At 37.4% G+C, this 17737-nt stretch overlaps 1 protein-coding gene across 3 annotated transcripts in view; it reads left to right on the forward strand.

Annotated features, from left to right (window-relative positions):
• Nucleotides 1-17737, forward strand: part of LOC126236178 (probable multidrug resistance-associated protein lethal(2)03659) — a 417284-nt gene that overhangs the window by 350506 nt on the left and 49041 nt on the right. For all 3 annotated transcript variants that reach the window (XM_049945275.1, XM_049945276.1, XM_049945277.1), the window contains one exon: nt 1590-1762. In XM_049945275.1, coding sequence (XP_049801232.1) covers nt 1590-1762 — 173 coding nt within the window. The remainder of the gene's footprint in view (nt 1-1589; nt 1763-17737) is intronic.

Raw genomic sequence — 17737 nt, forward strand, 5'->3', positions numbered from 1 at the left:
ACAACTGTTTCTTTATAATTATCTATTTGGTCATGTAAACCTTAAGCTAGCAGTAGCAGGCAGACAGCAGCTAGAAGCAATGGCAACTTTCCCCCCCCCCCCCCCCCTCCTCTAAATAATGACTTTTCTGCTAATTTTAGTATTTTAATTTAGTTTTTGTAAGTACAAGTACTACATATCACCATGTATTGAACTTTGGGGGCTGTGTAGCGGATGTCCACTTAAAAATATTACTGCCATTACAGAAAAGAACAATATGATCTATATAAGGGGTAGTCATACAGGTTCATGTGTGGAAGTGTTTGTGAAGCACAGATACCTAATAATATATTCTTTATGCATATTTAAATTAGTTATGGTTACCTACTAAGGAGATTGCCTACACTACGCTTGTCCATCCTCTTTTAGAATACTGCTGCACGCTGTGGGATCCTTACCAGGTAGGACTGACAAGTACACAAAAAAAGTTCAAAGAAAGGCAGCACGTTTTGTATTATCGCAAAATATGTGAGAGAGTGTCACAGAAATAATACAGGATTTAAGCTGGACATCATTAAAAGAAAGGCGTTTTTCGTTGCCATAGAATCTTCTCACGAAATTCCAATCACCAACTTTTTCCTCTGAATTCGAAAATATTTTGTTGACACCGACCAACATAGGGAAGAACGATCACCACAATAAAATAAGGGAAATCAGAGCTCGTACAGAAAGATATAGGTGTTCATTCTTTCCTCGCGCTATACGAGATTTGAATAATAGAGAACTGTGAAGGTGGTTCAATGAACCGTCTGCCAGGCACTTAAATGTGATTTGCAGAGTATCCACGTAGATGTAGATGTACATGTAGAGTCAACTAATGCAAGTTATCAAGGGCAGTGATGTAGGTTACATTATCACAACAGCAGGACAAAATTTAACTATTTCCTGAAAAGAGAAACATTAAAAATGACAGACAGATGCTCATAAATCAATGGTTTGATTTGGTTTAAAAAACTACCAAACTCTCTGAGAACATATATGAGGAATGGTTTTAACAGAAAATTAAAATCTTTCTTAATAGTTTTTTTTTACATCCATTCGACCAATTTTAAGCCATAGATTATCACATAAACTAGTAGCATATCAACTATAAAGTAAAAAAATGTATAAAATATGTATAAAATGAAACAATTGCAGTATGATTTTGTAAGTATAATTATTGTCATACTATTATTTCTCATGTTTGCAAAATCAATTATTGTGGTTGCTCCATGATAAAAGATGTTAATAAATAAATAAATGGAAAGTTTATTATCAACATTCTTAAATCTAAATCCTGTCATCCAGCGCAATATTACTTTTATAACTTGTGTCTGTCTTTCGGAGCAACTTTTCATTTTCCTACCCTGTTTAAATTTCTTCCTATTGCCTCTCTGCCTTTCTTAAAATAGAAGATCTATGTAGGATGCTAAAAATTCGGTATCTCTCTTGCTCCAGCATATAAGTTCTATTAGTCTGCTCTATTTATTGCTGTTTTGGCATTGTAAATAATGCTTCTTTTTTTCTCATATAAGGTTAATATTAATACTCAGTTTTCTCTGTATTTGCAGGTTGAACTGAAAGATGTAGTAAATGAAACACCAGCAGGGCTTAATTTTCAAGTGTCAGAGGGTGGATCTAATTTCAGTGTTGGCCAAAGGCAGCTGATTTGCTTAGCAAGAGCTGTTATTCGCAAAAACAAAATACTTGTTCTTGATGAAGCAACAGCTAATGTGGATCCTGTGTAAGTTCCTTCTGTTCATTGTGGATGCTTGTCACAAATGAGAAAATAAAAGATGGTTGCTTATTAACAGATGAATGATATATCCATTGGAAATTATTAACAAGGTTTCTTGAAATTACTGCAGTCAGACACCTTTTGTTTTGTTCTTCAATTTTTGTTATTGCATTACCAGTTTCAAACCACGTAGCAATTCATCATCAGATGATACATATGTATAATATGTACCATCTGATAATGAATTGCTAGGCAGTTCAAAATCAGTAAGGGGGCAGTAACAAAAGGTGATTGGTTGCATTAATTTCAAGAAGCTTTATTCATCATAGTCATAGTGATCCTCATCCATAATGGATAAAAGTTTTAATTATTAACAAGTTCTTGATAAGAACTGCATATAGAATAGTAATAATCTCAATTTGCTCATAATAACTTTACAGCCTCAGACATAATCACTTTTAAATGACCTTGAAAAGGAGGTGGTTTTCAGTTCATCATATATTCTTATTATTCAGGTTTGAATTCTACTAGACCACACAGTGTACAACAAATGGCACTTCAGAGTTTTGCTTTAGCTTTTGTTTGTGCCTCATTTCCTCAGAATGGGCTCATTTCCTGTCATTAGTTGTTCCGATCTTCATGGATTGTTTTTGTCCGGCCAACTACCCAGGTGTGAACTTTCTGCCTAATTTTGTTCAGGCAGGTATATCATGTTGTTTTATTCTTGCTTCTTTCAGGCCTTCCTTTGTTGCACTGATTCATTTTACTGTCTCAGTTTTACCTTTATTGCAACTATTGTAGAAGTCTACGACCTAGCTAGTTAAGCTGGTTGGTTTCATTATTTTAGTATACCCATAAAATTTTTGCCTGTGTATTTTTACATCCAGGTAACTATTAATATACTTTTCAATTTGGTTATTTGCTCTTGTCTGTGTGTTCATTCTTCAGTGTACTTGGAACCTTAAGTATTCTTGAGTACATTTCATTCTCTCTTTTGGGTTGCTTCAGTGCCCTTATTTCTGCTTAACGGGTGATTCAGCCTCATAAAGACACCCTAGTTTGATGACTGTGAGTTAGTGTCTCAGTTTTCTTAATTTTGAGATTAATTTTTGTTATGGATATCTTTCATAAACCTGAAAGGTGTTTCATTCTGTAACAACAAATTTTGTAACCAGTCTTTCTCAGTCCAGTGTTCTGAATGGTTTCACCTAAATATTTGAACTCAGAAACTCTCTCAATTTTCCTGTGTTTAGATTTGAGAATTTTGGTTGTCTGATTGTTGATAGACATGTATTTTGTTTTATAAATGACATTTGGAGGTTTCCCTTACCACTGTTTTTTTAAAAGAATTTCTGTCGGAATGTCCTGAAACAGAATCACTATGCCATGCACAAAAGCTTATCAATCTATTCTAATGCTGGTTCTTCTTTTTTTGATTTGTTCATCAATTTAACCATCGATTTTATTTTTTGCCGCATTAAGATTACATTTTGTAGACCAGAGTTTAAAATTAATGAAGAAAATTGATCACCTTGTCTCACTCCTGTCTAAATTTCAAAATGTTCCCCAAACTTTACTTTAGATTTTGTACTATTTAGTGTTTCACTAATAATTGGAGTAATTTTGAGGTCCAGATTCTGAAGAGAGACTTGTAGCCTACCAATTCATAAACTTCTTAAAAAATTTACTGTGATGGAAACTACTTCCATATTTTAAACTTTTTATGTCAGTGAATTGATTTCAGAACTGAAATTTACTGTGGGGAAAATATGTTTGGCCTGGATGTTGTTGCACTCATCCCATTCTGTATTATTATTATTATTATTATTGTTATTATTAACAACATCAGTTCCATCTCCCATCTTATGTTTCAGTTTGCTAAATGTTCTGCATGCACACTAAAACTACCTGCCACAGTGTATCCTTGTTAGTTTCAATAATGCAGCAAAAGAAAAAAAATCACTGTTTAGGCAAATAAATAGTTAAATGTCACACTGTGTGTTGTGTCCCATTCCAATAATTAAGTTGTTAAGCCAAGGGAGTGAAATGTCACACTGTGTGTTGTGTTCCATTCCAATAATTAAGTTGTTAAGCCAAGGGGGTGACTGTGGAGTGATGAATCAAGACTGTACTGTTAGTTTGTGGAAATGGGTGCTGCCTCATCTTGACCCCATATTGTGCCAGTTCAGTTCTGTTGTACAACCCCTATATAGTTTCCAGGTGGTTATCTGCATTTGTCCAAGCAATGAAGGATGAGCATTTTCCCCTCAGTTATACACTATACAGTTCCACATGCTTATCTGGGTGGTAATGTGCTTGCCCCCAATGCAAACGGGTCCGAGTTCGATTCCAGGCCAGGGCGGAAATTTTCTCCGCTCAGGGATTGGGTGTTGTGTTGTTCTCGTCATCACTTCATCCTCTTCATTGGCATGCAAGTCGCCCAATGTGGTGTCAAATGAAATAAGACTTGCACTGGCAGCTCAGCTTCCCAAAACAGGGGCCTCCCGGCCAATGATGCCATACACTCATTTCCATTTATACACTATAAAAACAGGGAAAAAAATACATCTATATTATAACACTATAGCACATTGATATACCTACCTGCTGATTTTATCATAAGCTGTCATGTTTTGACAAAAGATAATCAGAACATTTATACAAAGAGAGAGAGAAACAGAAGAATACGTCCCATCTCTGCTACTTGTGTTGGTATTCTCATAAGAAATTAGTTCCTTCTCCATGCTGTACTATGTTCTGCCATTGCTCCTGATGGCACAGTTGAGGATTTTTAATAATAATTACAATAATAACAACAATATATAAGGGGTAGAATTGTAAGTTATTACGCAGTATCTATGTATCAGGTATTGAGAGTTTGAATAGATCAACACACAAGAGGAGTCATTCATCCAAATGTAAGCAGCATTTGGAAAGGTTTCACAGATGAAGGATAATAAATGTAACTTATTTTAAGGTTTTAGGGCAAGCAGACTTGGGAGTTCTGCAATAATTCCATCTTAAACAGATGCCTCATAATTTTTTTAGCCTTTTAATTTGTCCATCAATTTCCTATTCACTTGGTGCTTGTCAGTTTGGATTGGGTTTTAGAGGAATTTGTGGTGGAAATCATTACACGGGCTCAGCACAATTTAACAGTTTCTACTAATATACACTGCAATTGTCTTGTTTGTCCACCTCCTATCTTGATGCAGATGTTTGGTGCTGGTACCTGTTTGGCTTTGTTTTAGTTTTATAAATAGTTCTAGTGTAAATCTTTTGAAAATTTTATTCAATTTTACAGACATAACTGTTCTCATATTGTCTCTTTGTTTGTCTAATTGAGTTTGAAGTTTCTTCATTTGTTGCTAGATTGTAAATTTACATTTTTTATTTGATACTATTTGTAATGTAACCCATTAAAAAGGAATGGATGAAATGAAATGCTTGTACTTAATTTTTCCAAATGCTTATTGTTCAGATGTGGGATATATCCCAGTAACCTCAGGATGAGTACAATGAAAGAACCTGATCATTAGATAAACAATGGAAACACCAGGTTGGAATATCAAAAATATAAGGAAAAGATAGATTGCTAACTACTATAATGATGACATGTTAAGTTGCAGACAGGCATGATAAAAAGACACACATTAGCTTTTGGACAAAGCTATCATCAGGAAGGAAAACACATACACACATTCATTCACACAAGCAAGCACACCTCAAGAACTCATGACTGTCATCTCCTGCAGCTCAGATTGGAATGTATCTGTCATGTAGAATGGAAGCAGCAATCTGGAGGGAATGGGGAAGGAGAGGGAGGCTGTGGGGCAGGGAAGGTGTGTGTGTGGGGGGGAGTGAAAAAGGAGAGGAGTTGGGAAGGGAAAGAAAGGCATGTGCATTGGCAGATGCAGATGGCAGCACACAAAGAGGGTGGGAGACAAGGAAAGGGATGAGATGATAGGACAGAGGGGGTGGAAACAATTGGGTGGAATGTGGATGACATTAGATTACCATAGGCTGAGGCCAGGATAATTTCAGAGAGGTTAACCCCCATTTGCACAGTTCAAAAAATCTGATGGTTGAGAGGAAGATCCAGCTGGCTCTGGTAGTGAAGCTGCCATTGAAATAAAGCATGTTATGTTCAGCTGCACGTTGTGTCGCAGGACAGTCTACTGTCAGGGTTGCCACAAGTTCTGGAAATCAGGGAATTTCAAATGTATAGGGGAAATCAGGGAAATATCAGGGAAACTTGAAAAAAAAAAAAAAATAAGAACACTGGAAAAATCTCATTTTTGTCTCTTTAACATGAAATTGTTTGTTTACTGATATGTCATCTTTGCCTCTTGCTGGGTGCAGCTGCTTCCCTACTCTCTCATTCTTACCGCTTCTCCCTTTCCTACCCCTCCACTCAGCTTGCAGTCAGTGCTGCCACCACTACTTGCTGCCAGCCTACAAACTACTGATGTGAGGCAGGAGGCATGAGGAGTGGTTGTTTGGATCTTATTCTCAGATCTTGTGGATGCAGCAGCTGGAGACAATGGTCATGTGTGTATGAGTTGTGTCTGAGTGATTGTGCGAATGTGTGTGCACTTTCATTTTCTGTGGCCAAAAATTTAATAGTGAGTGTGAGTGTCTTTTCTATGTTCCTGTCTGTGGCTCAGCAATCATCTTTAGGGTGAGTTGCTACCTGTCCTCATTAGTATTGATTCTCAGGTTATTCGTGCAAGTTATCTGTTGTGTGGATGATCACTGCGGTCTCATTCCAACAACATCTTATTTGTGACATATGAATAGCTGGCCACACGAGTGGTCTTCCATGACGGGCCAAAACTGCAGGCCATTTCTGTGGGTATCTCTGACGGATCAGGTCTGCCGATCTGAAGCCCGTAGTTTCCCACTAACGTGTGGGCCCTGTTTGTCAGATCTAGTCTCACTGATGTGGCAGATTTTCACGGTTTATTCATGGACCTGGGACCGTAGTGCTCCTGGGCAGGTCAGAGGCCACGGGTGATGGATATCAGGAATTTCAAATGCCTCACTACAAGTACATTGTACAGTGTGACGTTCTATAGACATGTTATTTATTCCAGTACATTTTGGCACTTTGAAAGTAGTTTATATATTAGAAAATATGGACGACAAGAAGAAGAAAATTGTGGCAGTCACTGGCAGTTTGAATGCTATGTACTTGTATATTTCTTGAAAGAAACATCACACAATACCTGTAGAACAATAGACATAACACAGTGGGTAATAACGAACAATAACAAACATAGTAGAACCAACATTTTATTGGCAGTCACCTATAGTGTTGATTTACACAACTCTTCCCCATCTTATACCTTTCTTTCAAGAGGCTTACTTTTTTCTGAGGTTTTTTCTGAAAGCAGTGAAGGTGTTTTAAATCTGTCTTGCCACTCCAGCAAAATCCATATTTTTGTCACCAGATGTGTTTTGCTTTATTGAAACAAAAAACAAGAGTGGTCTTAATGAAACATATATACCATTTGGCTTGCTTTCTCTATCTAAAACCAGTTCATTACAAAAGATGTTCATGTTAGTACTTAAGATTTTTGCTCACACATTTAGTAATACAGAAATCCTTGTCAACTTATGTCTTAACTTACCCTTGACATCTGAAAATTTATCAGGGAAAAATGCTAAAACTTGTCTGGAAATCAGGGAAATATCATGGAAGTTTACTTGGGGAAACTTGGGGCAACTCTGACTTTGCTCTTATCCACAGTTAGGCAGTGGCCATTAATCCTGTCTGACACCTAGTTGGTAGTCATGCCAAATAAAATGCTGTGCAAAAATAGTGGTAGGGTTCGTATATTACATGGCTGGTTTCACAGGTGGCTTGGTCTCTAATGGTGAAGGGTAAGAATATGACAGGACTGTAATAGGAAGTGCTGCATGGGTGGTTTGGACAGTTCTTGCACCTTGGTCTTCTGCAGGGATATGATCCCTGTGGCAAGAGATTAGGATTTTGCGTGACATAAGGATAGACTAGGATGTTGAGGAGATAGGATGACCAACTGAACACCACTTTAGGAGGTATGGGAAGGATCTTGAGTAGGGTGGTCCTCATTTCAGGGCATGGTGATAGGTAATCAAAGCCCTGGCAAAGGATGTGGTTCAGTTGTTCCAGTCTGGGGTGGTATTTAGTGAAGAAGGGGGCAAAACTTTGTAGCTGGTTCTTGGGGGTGGTGATAGGATTGGAGATGTGGGGAGAAATGGCATGGGTGATCTGTTTGTGGACTAGGTCTGTGGAAAACTGTCTGTTTGTGAAGGTTCAGCATACTGGGCAAGGGAGTATTTGTCACTACAGATACACCATCCCCAGGTGGCCAGGCTGTGTGGGAGGGGTTTTTTGGTGTGGAAGGGATGACAACTATCAAAATGCTGATACTGTTAGTGGTTGGTGGGTTTGATGTGGACAGAAATGTGGCTGGAGCTATCAGAGAGAAGGAGGTCTGCACTCAGAAAGGTGGCACTCTGGGTAAAGGAGAACCATGTGAAGCAGATTGAAGACAAGGTGTTAAGTTTGTGAAGTAATGAAGAGAGAGTGTCTTGGCCCTGAATCCAGATCATGAAGACATCATGGATAAACCTGAACCAGACTAGGGGTTTAACATTTTGGAAGTTTACGAACACATCCTCTAGATGGCCATAAGCAAGCTGGCGTTGGAGAGTGCCACTTGGGTGCCCATGACTGTGCTCCAGATTTGTTTTTTTATACCTCCCATTCAAAGTAGAAGTTGTTGTTAGTTAGGATAAAGTTAGTAAGGTGTATGAGGAATGAGGTAGTGTGTTTGGAGTCTGAAGGATACTGGGTGTGTGTGTGTGTGTTTGAGGTTTACGGGCGCTAAACAAGGATACTGGGAAAGGTAGTGTTCAGTAGCGGTTAGACCATGGGCATGAGGGATGTTGGTGTATGTGGAGGGGGCATCAACAGTGGTGGGTAGGCATCCAGGAGGTAAAGGGGTTGGTATGGTAGAGAGTCAGTGAAGGAACTGGTTGGTACCTTTGACACAGCAGGCTAGATAACAGGCAATCAGTTGGAGGTGTTGGTCAATGAGGACTGAAATTTTTTCAGCACAATAACCAGCTGCAATGGGGTCTCCAGGACTGTTGGGTTTGTGGATTTTGGGGAGCATGTGGAAGATGGGTGTGCATAGTGTCATAGAGATCAGGAGGGAAATGGATTCAGGGGTGAGGTCCTGGGAAGGGTCTAAGACTCTAAGGAGGGACTGGAAGCTATGTTGGACTTCTGGGATGGGATCAGTCTGGCAGGGTTAATAGACGGTGGAGTCATATAATTGGCAGATGCCTTCCACCAGGTAATCATTCTGATTCATAAAAACAGTGATGGACACTTTGTTTGCAAGTAGGATAATTAGGTCAGGATTTGTTTTGAGGTTGTGTATGGCTGTTATTTCTTCTGCTGAAATGTTGGTGTTCTGAGGAAGGGACTGCCAGGGCTTAGATTTCTCATCACCATGCCCTGAAATTAGGTACCTCCTAGCCAAGATCCTTCCCACTCATCCTAAACTGGTATTCCACCACCCATCCAATCTCCACAACATCCTAGTCCAATCTAATCCCACTCTCAATCCCACCCCGTTGCCAAAGGGATCACATCCCTGTGGAAGATGCAGGTGTAAAATCTGTCCAATCCACCTACACCGTATTTACTATTCCAGTCCTGTCACAAGTTATCCTGCCCTATCAGAGGGCACAATACCTGTGAAAGCAGTTATGTCATATACCAGTTCATTGCATGGCTTTTTATATTGGCATGACTATCAACCAGCTGTCCACTAGGATGATTGGCCATCACCTAACAATGGTGAAGGCCTAAGTAGACTACCCTGTGGTTTAACATGCACGTGAACATAACATTCTTGAAACTTTCTGGCTGATTAAAACAGTGAGTCGGACCGAGATTCGAACTTGGGACCTTTGCCTTTCATGGGCAAGTGCTCTACCATCTGAGCTACCCAAGCATGACTCACACCCTGTCCTCACAGCTTTACTTCTGCCAGTACTTCATCGCCTACCTTCCGAACTTTACAGAAGTTCTCCTGCAAACCTTGCAGAACTCTGCAATGGAGTGTGCGCTGATATGAAATTTCCTGGCAGATTAAAACTGTGTGCTGGACCGAGATTCGAACTCAGGACTTTTGCCTTTCGCGGGCAACACTTGCCCGCGAAAGTCAAAGGTCCCGAGTTCGAATCTCGAACTAGCACACAGTTTTAATCTGTCAGGAAGTTTGATAACATCCTTGATTTCAATGGTTGCTTCACTACCTGAGCCATCTGGATCCTTCCCTCCACCACCAGATCTTCTGAACTGCAAAGACGGCAGTTACCCTTACAACACATTCTCCATTCCCAAAATTCTACCAGTCTCAACCTATGATATACTACTGTCCCAACATTCCGAAACCAATATTTTCCACCTCCTAGGTCCTGTGACCTACTCCCTATTCTTGCCTCCCACCCTCTTTGTGTGCCACCCTCTGCCAGTGCACTCCCCATCTTTCCTCTTCCCCGCTCCTCTCCTTCTCCCCCCCCCCCCCACCTCCCCACTGCCCACACACACACACACGCTTCCTTGTCCCATAGCCTCCTGACACTCTGCCTTTTGGCAGTCTAGTCTCTGCACATTACACTGCTGGACATTGCTCCTGTCTCCCCTCCCCTTTACTCTTCTACTTGCTCCTCTTCCCTGACCCTTCCACATTATTGCTTCTGTTCTATGCGCCAGATGCATTCCATTCTGAGCTGCTGCTGGAGATGGTGGTCATGTGTGCATGATGTACGCTCGCTCGCTTGTATGAATGAATGTGTGTGTGTTTCCTTTTCTGATAAAGGTGTTAGCCCAAAGTTAATGCATAAGTGTCTTTTCATTGTGCCTGTCTGCAACTTATCATGTCATCTTTACAGTAAGTAGCAATCTACCTTTCCTTATACTGTTGATATTCCATCCTGGAATTTCCATTGGCTGATTTTGCTTAATGTTTTTCTTCCATCCTACAACCCTCTGATGTTTACACAACACATGGCTACATGACAGCAAGGATTGTTGATGCAGCTCTGATGTCCCAAATTCTTCCAATTGATAATTGTATCTATTCAGATTGATCCCACTTCCCTCCCATCCTCACGTATTTTAGCTTTTTATTTTCCACACATACCTTTGTCCCAAGTACTTGTATCATTGACCTAACCAATCCCCCTTCCCCCTATCTCAACTTTTTCAGTCACATGAATACTCTGATACCCCATCAGCTCCTTTTCTCCCACGTTTCTGTACATTTTTAACGTATTTGTGCATATTTTTACGTGGTTTAACACAGTTACATGTATTTGTGCACAGTTTTACATCATTAGTGCATATTTTTACATATCTGTGCATATTTTTTGTATTTGCACGTATTTTTACGTACTTGTAGGTATTTTTGCATATGTGTGCGAGTGTTTGCATGTCTATATGTATTCACCATGTGTCTTTTCTCTTATCCAGCCCCCCTCACAACCATCTAACACCTTATTTTGCCCATTCTCTCGTCATTCCTCTTTCACCTATGCCGCTGCTCCAGTTCAGAAAAATATCCCATTCCTTGGCTAAAATCCAGCCCCACATCTAGCTTTTTAAGTGCTACCAAAACCATGGATTGCACCCCTTCCCCCAGTGGCATAACCATAAAAATTCCTTTCTACTTCACTTCTAAAAGATCTCCTATTGAGTATATGGAGTTATCCTTCTGAAATTCTTTTAATTTGATGTTTAATGCTGGTTGGCTATCTGTCAGACTTTTAATGACTGTGAATATCCCTAGTTCTTAAACAAATTTCTGCAAGATGATCTTGGGTGGGCTCCAAAATTCTGATTACACTTATTTATTTATTTTTGCATAGAATCAACAAAAATGATGACTATTGCAAACATCAGTGTTGTTTACATAAGTATGAAGATGTTCTTAAAATACAAACAAAACAAATTGTTGATATAAATTAGCACGACTATAATACAAGCACACAAAGGGAATGTATTGTCACAGAAGGAGGTATACAACTAAAATATTTCTAATTTCTAATACAAACTATAAGATCATGTGTGTTTTCAACTTAGAATTCAGACAGAGAGTACAAACATTTCTTTGCCAGGAATAATTTGAGTTCCGTTTTAAAGATATTTCCATCATAGGCAGATAAGTCTTTTGGAAATTTGTTAAGCCAAATTTGACCACTGATGTATGGGCTGCGATCTGTTATTTTTAACTTTGTTCTTTGCCTAAAGCAACTATTTTTATTTCTAGTTTTGTGGTCGTGTATGTCATTGCATCTTCTTGAATCTTTTTGATGATTTACAAAAAGTAAAATTACCTTACATAAATACAGGAAATACATTGTAAGGTACTTATGTTGCACAAAAATCTCTTTAACAGAATCATTATGACCCAGATCATGCATTATTCTAATTGCCTTCTTCTGCAACAACATTTATCTATTGAGGTGTGTAGAAGCAGCACAGCCCCAAAGTTCAATACCATAATTTAGTAAAGGATATATTGTTCCATAATAAACAATTTGAATAGTAGGGTTTGTAACTATTTTTGTGAGGTGACTGAGTAGATATAATCCACTACTAATCTTTCCACACACAAAGTTAATATGCTTTGACCACCTCAAGTTTTCATATAAGTATAGGCCCAAGAATTTGCAGCTATTAGAGCCTGGTGCCTCAATTCCATATATATTATTTATAGAGATATGATGAGAGTTAAAGGTCTTGAATGATAACAATTGTGATTTATTAACATTGACCTTTAGCTCCTGTTATTGAAAATAATTATAGTTATTAATCCATCTGTTGCAGAAGATGTAAGTTCACAGGTATTTTTGCCAAAAAACAACAGAGATATGTCATCTGTGTAGCTCACTATTAGAGAGTTTTGTGGCTGGGTGACATACCCAATTTATCATTCAGTGAAGGAGCTTTTCCAGAAAGGCTGAAAATTTCAAAAGTGAAGCCATTATTTAAAAACAGCGACAAGTATAAGGTAAAAAACTATCACCCAATATCTCTCCTCCCAGCATTTTCAAAAATATTAGAAAAACTGATGAAGCACCAAATCAACAAATATCTAAATGACCATAATTTACTAAACAGAAATCAGCATGGCTTCCAAGCACTTAAAAATACCGAAACATCAGTAATATCCTACACTGAACAAATAATCAAAAATCTAGAAAAAGATTATAGTGTAGTAGGAGTAAATTTAGACCTCTCCAAAATTTTTGACACTGTGGACCAGGACATTCTTTTACAAAATTGGAAGCGTTGGGTATACATGGGATAGGAAAAAAATGGTTTGAATCATACCTAAAAAACAGAACACAGGTTGTAGGACTGACATGAACTTACTCCAACCACAAAATAAATTCAGTATCAGAGGCAAAAAAAGTAGAAATAGGAGTACCACAAGGTAGCATCCTAGGGCCCATATTGTTTCTTGTCTATATAAATGATTTTCACACCTCAGATGATGCAGCCAAAGCTGATACTAGTGTGATAATAAGTGCACCAAAGAATTGCTACCAACAACTGCTGATAAAGTACTAAATTACATCCACTCTTCGTTCAATGCAAACAGGTTGACATTGAATGTAAATAAAACAAATTATATGCAGTTTGGGAAAAGATGTCAAAATGTAAATCTCCATCTGGTGTGGGGTGACAATGCCTTAGACAGAGTGACATCCACAAAATTGCTGGGGATTCATGTGGATGAAAACTTAAATTTTAATGACCACGTAATAAAACTTGCACAGAAACTTAATTCAGCCTGTTTTGCCCTCAGAATTATTGCAAATGTTTGTACCTCAGAGGGTGCCAGAATGGTATATTTCAGCTATTTTCAATCTCTTGCCACATACAGAATAATATTTTGGGGTTCCACAACAGGGCGCCTAAAACAAATTTTTTTTTGTTGCAGAAGAGGGCCATCCAAATAATAACTCACAGTCATCCACAGGCACACTGCAAACCCATATTCAAAAAGCTTAGAATACTTACTATACCATCATTATACATATATAAATGTGTATTGTATGTCAGGACCCACATTACAGATTTTCAGACAAATGCCGACTTTCATAACTACAATACCTGTAATAGTGCAGCACTCCATACTCAGCGAACAAAAAGAACGAATACACAAAGGCATGTGAGCAATATCGGTGCAAAACTGTACAACGCACTGCCAATCAACATCAGGCAGTTAGAAGATGATAACAAATTTAAAACAGAATTTAAAAAATTTCTAGTAGAACAATGTTTTTATTCTGTAAATGACTATGTAGGTCAATAAACTTTTTGTGATGATATTTATAAAGGCAAAATGGGAAATACTCTATCTGTACCTAATCAGTCATTACCTAATCATTCATTACATTTACATACTTAAAGGACAGCTGTTGTGTGATGTAAATATATACTTAGGCAGTGTTGTGTATATAAGGACTTGCCGTTTAGGGAGCAAAACTAAAGCCTTATGAAAAACAGACTATGCATTTAAAATAACAAGCAGCGATGTAATACGCTATATTAATTTCATTGTATTATTATTAACTTCATTGTATTATTTTGTTTTGTACTTTTTTACGTATATATTGTTTGTGTCCCATTTCTTCGAAATGGCTTACATGTACCCTTGAGAACATCCATACAATATTTATTGTCAACGGATGGATAAATAAAATAAATAAATAAAATAAATCATTCACATAGACTAGAAAGAGAAAGGAGCAAGAATAGATCCCTGGGGGGACTCCTTGTTTGACAGTTTCATTAGAAGACTGGGCGATTGCAACTCGGTCATTATGTGCACTGCTTCCGAGTTGTTAAGTAGTTGGTTAGCAGTAGTATTGCTGAATCTTTTAAGCCATATTCCTGAAGTTTCTCTATTACTAGGTCATGTTTAACTGAATCAAATGCCTTAGTTAGATCAAGGAATGTGGCTGTTGCCAAATTTCCTTCACCTAGTGCACTATGTACATTATGTAAAAATTCATAGATTGCTATGATGGTGTTGTGGTTTTTCTTGAAACCATGTTGTGTTTCAGTGAGTAGGTTATTTGTTGTGAAGTACCGTAGTCACCAAGTTGTGAAAGCGAGACATATTTAAAGATTTCGCTAAATATGGGGATTAATGATATTGGCCTAAAGTTTTAAACCTGTTTTTTAGACCCTTTCTTATATACTGGCTTTACTACACTCTTTTTTAATGAGTCTGGGTAGGTGTTTTCCCTAATACAGCAGTTAATGAGATGGGTAATAGGTTTAACTAATTCTTTAACTAGGGCACTAGATATCTCATCCCATCCAGCTGAGCACTTGGCACTTAATGTGCAGATTATTTGACTTATTTCATGTTCATTCACAGTTCTGAATTCAGTGTTTGTACATTGGGGTGAGAAAATGTTTATCTTGCTGTTTTGATCAACAGGTTGAGTTGGAATACTGCATGGAGTGATGAGGTATTTATTAAAAATGTCACAGATTGTTCTCGGATTATCTATTAATTTTTCCTCTTGCAATATGATTTTTCTTCTGTATTCACATTTAATGGTGCTTTCCAGTATTGATTGATGAGCTTCCGATATGCTTTACTCACATTGTCAGATTTAATGAATGTATCACTGTGCACCTTTTTCCTGAAATTTCAAAATCTCTGCCTTAAACATTTTCTTGGCTTTACAGTACTTTTCCTTAAGAATGATATCCTCTTTTGATTTATAAAGAAAGAAGAGGTCATGAACATTTTGTTTGAGTTTAATCAAACTACTTGGTAGTTTCAGCTTTAGTTTCTTTCTATGTATTAGAGTCCTTTGTACATCTTTAACTGGACAACAATGATTAAAGTGTCTCAAACTTGTTTCATAGAATTGATCCCATTTCTTGTTTGAGCCTTTTACTTTATAAACTGAGTTCCATTCCTCCAGGGCTAGTTTATGTTTGAGGTGCTTTGTATTGTGATTGTTCAAGATTCATTTCTGTTCAGTGTTCTGTGACCCATGTACTCTACAGACTGACAATAGTGGTCAGAGTAGTGAAACTCTATATTTCTGTGACTAACACTGTTAGTAGCAAGTTTACTGATTATCACATAATCTATCCTGCTGGAGGTGTAGTTTGTCACTCTTGTATCAATGTCTATTATGTTTACAATGTTATATGAATTCAGTATATCTGTTGGCCTCAAGCTAGGCATATTGTGAGAGTTTGCATTAATATTCAAATTCCCAAGTATAGTAATAAGATTACTGGGGCCACTTAAACTAATTACTGATCTGAAACTATTAAAAAAGTGAGACACATCTGCATTTGGTAGGTGATAAATTACTATTACTTTGTGCTTTGTATAATTACTACCTGTTCCCTTCAATTTAAGAGTAATTCCAGTAATTTCTAGATTTCTTTCACTATTGTGTTTATCCGGGAATGACATTTTAGTAGTAATTAGTGTTTCTTGGACAAAAGTAGCCTTTATGTAGCTGTCTACTGTAGCTGTTAGTGAGAATATAACCCTCTAATTTACAAAATTTTAATTCCTCAGCTTTAAGACCATGTTTAGTAATCACTCTTTTGTGCAAAAATACTTTTCTCTTAATGATGAATTACACCAAAATATGATTCCGTATGAAAGCAGTGAATGAAAATAGGCATAGTAGGCTAATTTACTGATATGTTTATCAACAAAATTTTCAATAATTCTAATAGCATAAATAGCTGAACTCAAACGTTTCACCAGATCATGAATGTGTTTCTTCCAATTCAATTTCCCATCAATCCACACACCCAAAAATGTTCAATATTATGCCTTGGCAACAGACTTCTGTTTGAAGTCTATATTTATCAATGGTGTTATGCCATTTACTGTATAAAACTGTTTATACTGTGTTTCCTCAAAATTTAGTAAGAGTCTACTTTCACACAATCACTTAATAATTTTCTGAGAGACATTATTTACAATTTCTTCAGCTAATTCTTGTTTGTTGGACATGATTACTATATTTGTATCATCAGCAGAAAGAACTAGCTTTGTATCTTCATGAACACAGAGTGGTGAGACATTAATATATATTAAGAACAATAAGGGACCCAAGACTGTACGCTGTGCGACACTGTTCTTGATACCTCCCCAGTTAGAGGACTTGGCTGATTTTTGCAGACAGTCTATAATGTCAATTTCAACTTTTTTCCACATTCTTCCATTTAAATATGAATTAAACCATTTGTGCACTGTCCCACTTGTACTACAATACTTGAACTTATATAGAAGAATTTCATGATTCACACAGTCAAAAGTCTTTGAGAGATCACAAAAAATCCTCATGTGTGATGTTCAGTTATTCAGAGCTTTTAATATTTGATCAGCGAAAGCATATATAGCTTTTCTGCTGAAAAGCCTTTCTGAAAACCAAATTGACATTTTGTTAGTACTTCATTGTTACAAATATTTGGAGCTACTCTTGAAAATATTATTTTTTTCAAGATTTTGGAGAAAGCTGCCAGAAGTGAGATTGGGTGGTAGTTGTTAGCAACAGACCTATCCCATTTTTATTGCAATGGTATAACAATAGCATATTTCAGTTAATCTGGAAAAATGCCGTTTCAATGAGGTATTGCATATGTGGTTGAGAATTCTACTTATCTGTTGGGAATAAGCTTTGAGTATTCTGTTGGAGCTTTTATGTTTGAGTGAATTCATTGTTTTCCTAATTTCAGTAGGAGAGATGGATTGAATTTCAGTTTTATCCAATTGCATAGGTATTGCCTCTTTCGTATACAGCCTTGCATTTTCTAATGAACAGCTGGATCCTATTTTCTCTACAACACTTACCAAATAATTAGTAAAATATTTTCTACTTCTGACTTTTTGTTAGCAAAATTTTCATTGA

The sequence above is a fragment of the Schistocerca nitens genome, chromosome 2 (assembly GCF_023898315.1).
Source record: "Schistocerca nitens isolate TAMUIC-IGC-003100 chromosome 2, iqSchNite1.1, whole genome shotgun sequence".
NCBI lineage: Eukaryota > Metazoa > Arthropoda > Insecta > Orthoptera > Acrididae > Schistocerca > Schistocerca nitens.